Source organism: Suncus etruscus, chromosome 8 (assembly GCF_024139225.1).
Source record: "Suncus etruscus isolate mSunEtr1 chromosome 8, mSunEtr1.pri.cur, whole genome shotgun sequence".
Classification (NCBI taxonomy): domain Eukaryota; kingdom Metazoa; phylum Chordata; class Mammalia; order Eulipotyphla; family Soricidae; genus Suncus; species Suncus etruscus.
Genome location: NC_064855.1, coordinates 44,634,326 through 44,644,746, shown reverse-complemented (window position 1 = coordinate 44,644,746; position 10,421 = coordinate 44,634,326). Strand labels below are relative to the sequence as shown.

General features: G+C 47.2%; 1 protein-coding gene across 3 annotated transcripts in view; it reads right to left on the bottom strand.

Annotated features, from left to right (window-relative positions):
* Positions 1–1,682: 1,682 nt before the first annotated feature.
* The window catches only part of MTUS2 (microtubule associated scaffold protein 2), a 584,178-nt gene continuing 575,439 nt past the window's right edge, over positions 1,683–10,421 (bottom strand). For all 3 annotated transcript variants that reach the window (XM_049778747.1, XM_049778748.1, XM_049778749.1), the window contains 4 exons: positions 8,478–8,576; positions 6,497–6,616; positions 4,611–4,708; positions 1,683–3,868 (listed from right to left, as the gene is read on the bottom strand). In XM_049778747.1, the coding sequence (XP_049634704.1) occupies positions 3,655–3,868; positions 4,611–4,708; positions 6,497–6,616; positions 8,478–8,576 (531 nt within the window). In that variant the 3' untranslated portion in view covers positions 1,683–3,654. The remainder of the gene's footprint in view (positions 3,869–4,610; positions 4,709–6,496; positions 6,617–8,477; positions 8,577–10,421) is intronic.

The following is a 10,421-nucleotide window of genomic DNA, read 5'->3' as shown; positions in this document are numbered from 1 at the left end:
GTAAGGTGTCTGCCTTGCAAGTGCTAGCCAAGGAAGGACCGTGGTTCGACCCCCACCCCGGCGTCCCATATGGTCCCCCAAGCCAGGGGCGATTTCTGAGCGCTTAGCCAGGAGTAACCCCTGAGCACCAAATGGGTGTGGCCCGAAAAAACAATATATATATATATATATATATATATATATATATATAAATAAATGCTGACTCCTGAAAACAATAGTCACAAGCAGCACCGCAGTACAAAAGGAAAAGGGGTGCAGTTAGACAATGAATCATTCGCAGCTGTGCAAAGGGAGGGGGAATCCAGGGCTGCAAATCACTGACCAAACAGCTGCACAGCTCCTCTATCCCCCAAGTATGGGATTTGAGCTGCAAAGTGCTAGGTAGCGTGGAGATGACTTAAACTAGCTTTGTGATCCCCCTGAGCAAATTTACTTTGGCGCTCATGTGAGAAAGAATATAACTTGACTTTCAAAGGGCTTGAGCCCCAAGTGAGTCCTAGATGGCCTGCAAAATAAGTAAATAAATATAGTTAAATGGAGGTGCCACCATCCCTGTGAGAAAGAAGTGGAGTCACTAATTTGTTCCTCCTCCAAGTTCACCTGTGCCCTTTCTTTTGTCCAGGGGCAGGGCAGAGGAAGGCAGCCTTTGGACTGCTAATAGGCCCAGTCGAGACTGGGACAGTTATCGCTGCTGAGCCATAGACCCCTGTGGGCCAGCAGTGCCAGCTATAGAGTCAGAAAGTCAGTAGCAATCACAGGGATGGGCACATGGTCCAGTCTTAAGACCCAGAATCCCATCCAAAACGAGGAGAAAACAAGTTTTCTCTGGGGTAGAAATCCTCACCGGCAAGGCCTGAATCTGGATTTGGGGTGAAGAGATTGAGCTCTGTCTTCAGTAACCTTTCCAGGCTGATTTAGGACTATCTACCGAGCTGGCATGGAGATGCTGTGTGCTGCGGTCCGGCCCACACTCCTGGAGTCCCCAGGAAACCAAACTTTAGAGTCTGGGAAATGAGATTTATTAACAGCCAGAGACTCCTCCCTGGTCAGAACCCCTTGCTGCAAAAAGACCCAACCCCCAGGTCAAGCCATATCAAGTTCTCACAGAATGTTCCTCAAGTTCATTTTAATATGCTGCAAACACAAATATGTAACACAAATTGCCATCAAAATGTGCCCCATCTACATAGTCACCAAGTGTGCCAGTCCGCCACCCCACCCCTCCAGGTCCTGACACTCCCCCGCCCCAGTCTCCCAGATCCCAACTTGAGGTGGATGAAGTTTGCCAGGTCTGCAGGAGGCCAGTTGCAGCATCTGCATATGGAAACAACTCCAGGGAAGGTAGTGTCAGGACAGGGTTCCACAGAGGCTGAGGGCCCCGGGTGTGGGCGAGAGTGTGGGGAGGGCTGCCAGTGCCACTCAGTTGGGACTAGGAGCGGGTGTGTTGGGTATCGTGGACAAGGTAGAAACGTGCCTGAGGCTGGGAATGTGCCCAGGTTGGCGGGTCAGGGCCAGTGAGGGTGAGGCTCAGGTCCACAGAGGTAGGGGGTACTTAGCTCTAACAATCACAATGACTTGGACCGCAATAGGCTAACACACTAACCACATCCTAAGGTAACACTGAACTCTGTATTGCTATGTCACTGCATCCAGCAGGTGTCATGAGGGAAGTAGCCCTCATTGCTGTTGTCCCTACTCAGGTTTACAGGGTTGGGGGGAGGGCTGCTAAGAGAATAACTAATCGTGTGTTTAGTCAACGTGGCATGATCTAATCTAATGAAATGCTCAGCTTGGGACCATAGCATCATGCAGAGCCTCTAAAGAAAAACAAAAATAAGAAAGAAATAAACATGTTTCTTCAATGTGTGTCTATTGTGTATGTCTGGCAAAGACCCTGGAGGAGGATGCTAGGGCTGAGATGCACCTGAGATTGGAGGGTGGCACTGACTCATCAGCCGAGTGGTCACATCCATCCCCAGTGAGCCACTGCTGGGCGTCTCAGTCCTTTGCCTCACCTCTGGCACACAGAGCATCCCGTGTGCTTTGCCCTTCTTTGAGTTTGCTCCAAAGCAGCCCAGCGCAGGGTCATTTCAAAGGGCCGTGGGGGCAAAGTGCAGAGTCTTTGTCATAAACAGGAAACAACAGCATCGGGACCATCCACATTATTAATTGTTAAGACTACTTTTTCTTTGTGGGTTTCATGCTCCTACTCAGCCACAGCACTATAGGAAAACCTTTTACATCCTAATTCTACCATTTCACTCACAAGCTTAGCCCGCTAGCCAAGACTGCTTGGGGGGTTGTTTCACTGGACTCCCCGTGTAGAGCCTCTCCTGGGTCTGCAGGACCCCTGTTTGCTGTGGCACGCACTGCTTGCTTATCCATCAGAAAAATAGGCCTGGTTTTCTGAGAGGGCATATGATGGTCTTACACAGCTCAGAACCATGCAAGAAGTTGTTCTAGAAGCGCCTGCTAGAACCCCTGAGTTATCTCAATACATAAGGATGAGCTTGAGTTACAGAACCAAAGTAAAGGGGGGTGGTACTTGTGGCATGGAGAGGTTGGGTTGTGGTTTTGATGGTTTTACCATTTACAGTGCCACATCAGAGCAGACCAAGTGGAAAATGCTGCCAGACTGCTCAAAATCCAGACCCTCATCAATTTTCTTTCTTGAATGTGGAGCTAGCACCCATGGACTTGGCCAACCCCCTGGGTCCCTTATCTTCCCTCTAAGGTCATGCTTGTCCATGGTTTTCTGAGGTGCTCTTAATGATGGATCCCAATATGCCTTTTAGGAAAAAAAGCAAAATTTCTGTTTACGAGATTATAGACGATTCACTGATGTGAGGAGCATCTGCAAAACTACTGCCCTTTAGGCTCCCCACTGCTCTCTTATCTGTTCATGACAGGATTATTAATAATTAAAACTTGCAAATGGAATAATAGTGACCTCACATCATGTTGACTAAGAAGTTGATTGTTCCAAAGACAGTTACTGTTCACAAATCGCTGGTGCTTGTGTTAAATAGAGTACCACCAGTTGGTGGCAGGTTGAAAGGCGCTTCTTTTTTGTTTGCTTTTTTTTTTTTAAACATTTTTTCTATTTTGGGTAGAAATATTCCTGGGAAGCTAGATAGAAGTGCATTTTCATTTCCCAATAATTCGTAGGCACAAGTTAGAAAAAAATGCTGACCTTTACCAAAATAATGTCAGCACCTCATGGTATAAAAAAATGCAATTCCGATCGGCCGCGTGCGTCTATCCAATGATACACACACAGCGGTGCAGTACACAATAAATTATTCAATGTAGACTTAAAACTGAGCTCTTTGTAACTAACCTGAAATTCTGCAGTGAAAGTTCATTGCTCAAGAACAAGTGGGGTTTCGGTTTTTTGTTTTTGCTTTTGCTTTTGACTATCTACAGCCAAGCGTTTGCACTCCAGACACTACTGTTACTCTCCTAAGTGCCAACCAACATCAGAACAGTCTAGGACAGGGACCAGGAAGGACTCCGCCCGGGAGGTGGCTCTGCAGCTACTGAGCATGCGCGCGGGCCCGGCCTGCCCCAGTCTGTCTCCTGGAGACTGACAACGACTGCAGGGCCGGCTGGAGCTGGAGGAGCCGCAACTCCTTTAGGCTAGCAGTGGCGTCGTCATCTGGGCGTCGTGCTGACTCTGGCTGGAGACGAGGGCCCTGAGGAGGAGCCCCGGTAAACTGGAGACGTGGGAGAGAGTTTAATGGGACTGGTTGGGTCTCCAGTTTGGAGCTTCCAAAGCAGCTCTTCGTTGGTCCGGCTCAGTCTCTTCTTTTCCTGGGTTTCTTTTTCCACATATTCCTGGAGATTAGCATTTTCCTCAGAAAGTTGTCTGAAAGAGGTGAAGAAGAAATAATCAAGGAACAATCATGGCTCAAAATACTTTCACTAGATCCAAAGAGGTAGAGGCAGGGAACCAGGAACTCTTGGAGCCTCAATCACCTGCAATCTGGACTGACATCATTTCCAAGATCTCACCTCAGTATCATTTTGGAACCTATTGGGGGGTGTCTTCCAATCAGGGGGTGCCCTGCATATCAGCTGCACAAAGCAGAAGCTAAGGGCTAAGGAGGAGGAGGGAAGTGGAGACTGGTGTGGGTGAGCGCCAGGCAGAAGTAAAGGTGCGGGCAACTGAAAGTAATGATAGTAGGGATAATGGGCTGGAATGGTGGCAGTAGGGTGGAGTCGAGTGGCTGCCCTGAGCTATGTCTCCCCAACCCAGAAAGTCCCCTGAGCATTTGAACACAGAACCAAGAGCCAGCTTTGAGCACTGCTGAGTGTGACTGTCCCCCAAATACTAAGGATAACAAGTAGGATAACTTTAAGTAATCCTAATTAACATTAAGTGCTGTCCACCTCAGGATGGCTCCTGGTCACCCAGCCCCCAAGCAAGGGGATCTTATGAATGTAAACACTTTCCTGAGTGGTTCGGGGTTCTGAGTCCTGCAAGACAGGAGGGCCTTGATTTTCGTAGTCTAGCTGGACTCCCAGTGCCTGACAAACGCTCACTTCACATTTTCTCATAATAAATGCCAGTGGGAAATGAAGCAACATAAGCAGCCAGAATTCCCTACCTGGTGACAACAGTGTTCTGGTCAATCCTTGCCTTGAGATCTTCATTCTGCTGCTGCAGCACTTGGATCTTTTCCTCCAGGATAATGTTCTTCTCAGCCTAGAAAGGAGGAAGGATGGAGAAGTTTCATCAAGGCTGCAGACTTCTGGGCTTTGAAGTACTGTCAAAAGATTGTTTTTGCAAACTGTGGTTTACAGTGCACCTATGGATGTAAGGGGAATTCCTTCTTGGAATAAAATAGAACAGATAGGAGCTGGAGTGTCAGTAGAGCAGGTAGGGCTTTGCACACAGACTGGATTCAGTCTCTGGCACTTCATCTTATCCTCCAAGCCTTACTAGGAGTGGTAACTGAGTGCAGAGCCACAGTTAACCCCAGAGTATTGCCAGTTGTGGCCTTCAAAACAACGACAAAACCAGGATTGGATGAAAACACTGGCATAGAGCTGGAGAGTGAGTCCAGGGATTCAGGCATCTTGCCTTGGCTGTGCCTGAGCCAGTTTCTATCCTCAGCATCATAAAGTTCCTCAGGCACTGCTAGGTGGATGTGGGCACCTCCAAGTTGGACCAGCACTGCCTTCCTGGGCCCTGGGCACTGGACCTCTGAGTGATTGGCCAAGAATCACTGGCAGTGGCCCTGAGCACCCTCAACATTGCTTAGGAGTCCAACCCCCTCCCCATGCCCCACTACCAATTCACAAAGAAAATCCTGCAGCACTGCCCACAATCTGAGTAGCCATGTGTGTTTTGTGTATCTAGATTGTTTACATGCATCCTTCAGTGTGTCTTTGTATGCAGTGGTTTTCTCATAGAAGATTTTCTGTGAGGGGGCAGGATTCCTAGCAGAGATAAAAACTGAGTTTATTGGCTGCTTCAAGTTCTTCCTGGGTCAGCTGGAAACCTTGTAGCTGTGCACTGTGCTTGGAAATTAAGCTAGATGTATAAATAGTGTGGGGCACATTATTATTACTTTTTTAAAGGCACAAAGACATATTTATTACTTTCATTATACATAACAACAAATTTTACTTTTCATAATTTATATCTTGTCATATATTTGTTATTATTACTTTTATTTTCTCTGAGGCTGTGGGCATTTAGCAACAAAAAACTCAAGGTGAGCATGCCACATTATGGATAAATAATATCCATAATTATTGTACTCACTTCTCACAATCTCTGCCATTCTCTATTGGTTTAATTCTAGGGCTCTGGATCTGCAGAAAGGAGGTGGGGTATAGCTCTGTTCCAGATGACTTGGGAAATATATTATTCTTTGGAAAGATTGTGACAAATTCACTGTTGGTACAGTGAAGCCTTCAAAAAAAATGTTTGCACCTCCACGAGGAAAGCTTCAGAATCAGATCTAAACTCCTGGCCTCTGTCCCTGCTCCTTAGCAAGATTCCGCTCACTGCCCTTACCTCTGTTTCCGGGAAATGGAAAGGGATTTGATCATTTCTCAGTTTTACCTGGAAATATTCCTGAAGTGAGAGATCGTGCTTGCTTGCAAGAGCTTGAAAACAACCAAGGACGGTGCTATAGTACAATGGGTAGGGCACTTGCCTTGCATGCAGTCAACTTCAGTTTAATCTCTGGCACCACAAATGGTCCCCTCAAGCACCACCAGGAGTGATTCCTGAGCACAGACACAGAAGTAAGACCTGAGCACCGCTAGGTATGGCCCTAAAACAAAATAAAACAGCTAAGGAATCCCTGAAGCTGGCGGGGACAAGATACCTTGCCTGGAGTTTGGGACACTGGCCACGGTGCGAGACACTTAGACTCACAGGTGGGGGCATAGGATCCAAAACAGCCTCTTCTGAAGACTGTCGGTGGGATGTGGAGAAGCACAGTGAGGTCTCGAGGGACTCTCCCACCAGTGTACTCACCAGCTTTTCCAGCTCAATAATCCTCTTTTCCTGCTGGTGTATTTGCTGATTCTTCATCTCTAATACCTGCTTCAGACTCTTCATGTCTTCTTCCAAGTGCTGGTAGGGTGCCAATGCAATCTGTGTGGTTGAGAACAAATTGGACTCCTTCAAGCTTGCCAGTGCCACTGAATGATTTCCTCCAGCTTTTCTTGCTTTTTATTTGTTTGGGGGTCACTCTTGGTGGTATTTGGGTACCATATCATGATAGGAATTTAAACCAACATTCTGACATGAAAGTACATGCTCTCATGAGCCATCTCTCAAAGCCATTTCTCTGGTTCAAATTTAGCTTTAACAAGCTGCCCACTAGGGGATTGGAACAATAGCACAGGGGTAAGGCGTTTGCCTTGCATGTGGGACCTTGATTCTACCCCCAACTTCCCATATGGTCCCTGGAGACAGGAGCAATTTCTGAGTTCATAGCCAGGACATCACAGGGTGTGGCCCAAAAAGCAAAGCAAAGCAAAACAACAACAACAACAACAAAAACCCCACCATGCTGCCCACTAGGCTCTAGAGAAGGGGTTGGGGGAGAGAAAGTTAAAAGGGAGAGGGAAGAGGTGGAGAGAGGTAGGGAGGACAGAGAGCATAGAAAAGGAAAGAAGGGAGAACTGAGGAAGAGAGAGAGAAAGGGAGAGAAAAGAGAAAGTCAGAAGGGAGAGAAAGGGAGTAAGAAGCCACATACAGCATAGAGAAGAAAAGAAAGGGGCAGAGAAAGTAAGAATAAAAATATATTTGGGGCCGGAGAGATAGCATGGAGGTAAGGTGTTTGCCTTTCATGCAGAAGGTCCGTGGTTCAAATCCCGGCGTCCCATATGGTCCCCCGTGCCTGCCAGGAGCGATTTCTGAGCATAGAGCCAGGAGTAACCCCTGAGCACTGCCGGGTGTGACCCAAAAACCAAAAAAAAAAAAAATATATATTTAAAAAATAAGAGTATGAGAGAGCAAGCAAATGAGAGAGAGAATACAGCCTTCCTTAATAAAATGTCCATGAATTCCCCCCCCCTTTTAAAATCCAATTGCAAGGGGGAAGACCGGAAAGTTTGAGTCCCAGCCACTGCAAAATCTGGATGCTGGAATGTTCCAGCCCCCAAAGAGAACTCATGGGGTAAAAAGACGATTCTTTTTATTATTTTAATTCTTTTTCAGCTCTTTTTTTTTTGGTGGGGTGGGGTCACACCCAGCAGCACTCAGAGGTTACTCCTGGCTATGCACGTAGGAATCACTCCTGGCAGGCTCGGGAGCCCATATGGGATGCTGGGGATCGAATCCACATCAGCCACATGCAAGACAAACACCTTCCTTGCTGTGCTATCACTCTGGCCCCTCTACATCAGTTTTTAATATTCACCCAGATTCCCTAGTTTAGCAAGAAATGAGCCTAGTTTCTTTCTAGAACAGAAACAGTATTTTAGAAAGACAATCATTAGAGGAAAGTGCCACATATCACACCAACATTAAAACAGAGCTTTTGGTTCAGTCTGAATTTCGTGGAACTTTCCCTTTATTTATTTATTCATTTATTTGTTTATTGTCTAAATGTCACAGGACACTCTCAGGCTCAAAACACTCTTTAATCTGTCATATGAATGTCACTGGAGATCATGTACTTTGTCTGCAGTCCTTTCTCCTAGAGAAGGAACATCACCTGTTTTTCTGGATAAACTTTGTACCCACTAACTGGGGCGTCAGGAGGCCAGTAGCTGCAGGCTGAGTTGGCTTCGGTGTGGAGTGCCTGTGCGAGGTGATGAGGGGAGACTGGGACAGGGACTGGGGAAATGGCAGTGTGACTGGGAGATGAAGCTCCAGCTGTCCCCCTCACAGATGACTCAGTGGTCATGGGGAAAATCCAACAGCCCTGGCCAGTTGTTGGAGGATCAGTTGGGAGGTCTGTTTTGCGGGCCCCTCCTCCTCCTGCGGTTGGGAAACCTGGGCTCACCTCCAGCTGCTCTTCAGTGTTCTTCCTCAGAGCCTCTTCAAAGCGCCTTGCTCGGTCCCGCAAACATTCGCTCTGGAAGGTCAGCGTGTCCACCTGGTCCTAAATGGGACCCCAAGAAGAACAGCTTCAGCTATGTCCACTACAGACCAGAGCCCTTCTGCTTCCATGGGCCTGGTCCTCTCCCCAGAGGTCTTGTCTCCTGCTTCCCCACGTTGTCATTTGATAACCAGGGTTCTTTACCCAGTGCCACCAAGGACTACTTGGATGGACCCTTTTACACAGCTGCTGGGGGAGCAGTCGCAACTCGGCATTGCATGGTGGACAGAAAGTCTCCCACATGCCCCTCATTTCTTCTTCTTGGGGCCTTGTCCAGAACAGAACACAGAGGTGTCAACTGCAGAGAAGTTGTACCATGCATGAAGTGTGTAGGTAGTGTGTGTGTGCCTGTTGCCTCTGTACTTACCTGTTGTGTGTAACTGTTGCACATGCCTGTGTGTGTGTCTGTGTGTGTCTCTGTGCTTATCTGCATCTTGTTTCCACTTTAGGAGGGATAACTAATCATCTCAAAAAGAAAACACTGAATCAAGTTTAAGTCAGAAACCACCTAGCCATCCTTGACTTCTTCCTCTATCTAGATTCTCTTCTACCCACTACCAAACACACCAATGATGGGATCTTTGCTCCAATCTTGCTGATTCCATCTCTTTAAGTCCCACAGTGTACAAACTCCTCTGGTCAGGCCCCCTTGCTGATCCTTTCCTGAAGCCAATACCTGTGTTTTAGCTCTTCAGCCTTCGAGCTAAAGTCAGAAAGGAGGGCCTTAAAAGTAAAAATCCAAAGTCCAGTGCCATAGAAAGTGGGTAGGGTTTTTGCCTTGCAAACAGCTGATCTGGGCTGAATGTCAGAATCCCATATGGCCATCTACTGCAGCCAGGTGCACAGGCAGGAGTAAGTACTGAGCACTGCTAGATGTGGTCTCCAAAAAAACAAGCAACAAAAAAATGTACAAATGCAAGCCCTTCACCAGCCCATCCTAAATCAAACACTACTGCTTTCAATGTGGGGTGCATGTTTGAAAGCAGCGAGTACCTGTGAGAGGTGCATATTCTGATGCAGAGTGTAGACATATCCATCAGTCTGTCTCTTTCCCGGCCTGGTTCTTGCTGTATCCCACTCCCCACACACCTCCTACTGCCCCCACTTCCATCTTTTTCTCCTACTGGCAGTATTTGCTTCTCCCAGCTCCTTCTCACTCCCAGCCCATTTCCCTATTGAACTCTTCAAGGTCGTGGGACTGAATAATATGTTCTTGGTGTGAGCTAAGTTTATTGCCCTCTCTATTCCTGCTGCCTTGCTGGCTGGACTCTAATGGCCATGCATCCTGCGATGGTTCAGCCACTTGTGTGGAGGCTAAAGAAATGGAGATAAGTCAAAGAAAGTACTGCTCATCCCTGACTGCCAGCTGCCAGAGCAGACAATAATCTCTGCCAGTAAGCAAAGGATGCCCACTGCAGGCTTTCTCCTGACATTCAACAGAAAGAATGATAGCAACTGTTTTATGCCACGCATCTTAAAGTTCTCAAATGACCCCATTTCTGTTAACATTAAAATCTAAAGAACTAGGGTCTTCCCATGAACTTTCATGGCAAGAGAATAGCCTCATGCCACTGAATATTCAGAGGATGGTATTGCAAAGGAGGAAATTCTTCACAGTAACACAGTAAGGTCCAGAGCACCACTTGGACTTCTATCTCACAGCAGAAGATCCTGTTCTGCAAGCCAACCTCAGCAACATTACTGGCTGCATCACTCAGCCTACCCCTTACTTTGCCCAACCATTCCCATCTTGTGTCTAAGAATTTACTACCCCTCTAGTGCCAGGAAATGTGGTGCCAGGATGTTGGTACTTTAGGACAGCAGAGGTGTGAGTGGGCACTTGTAGGC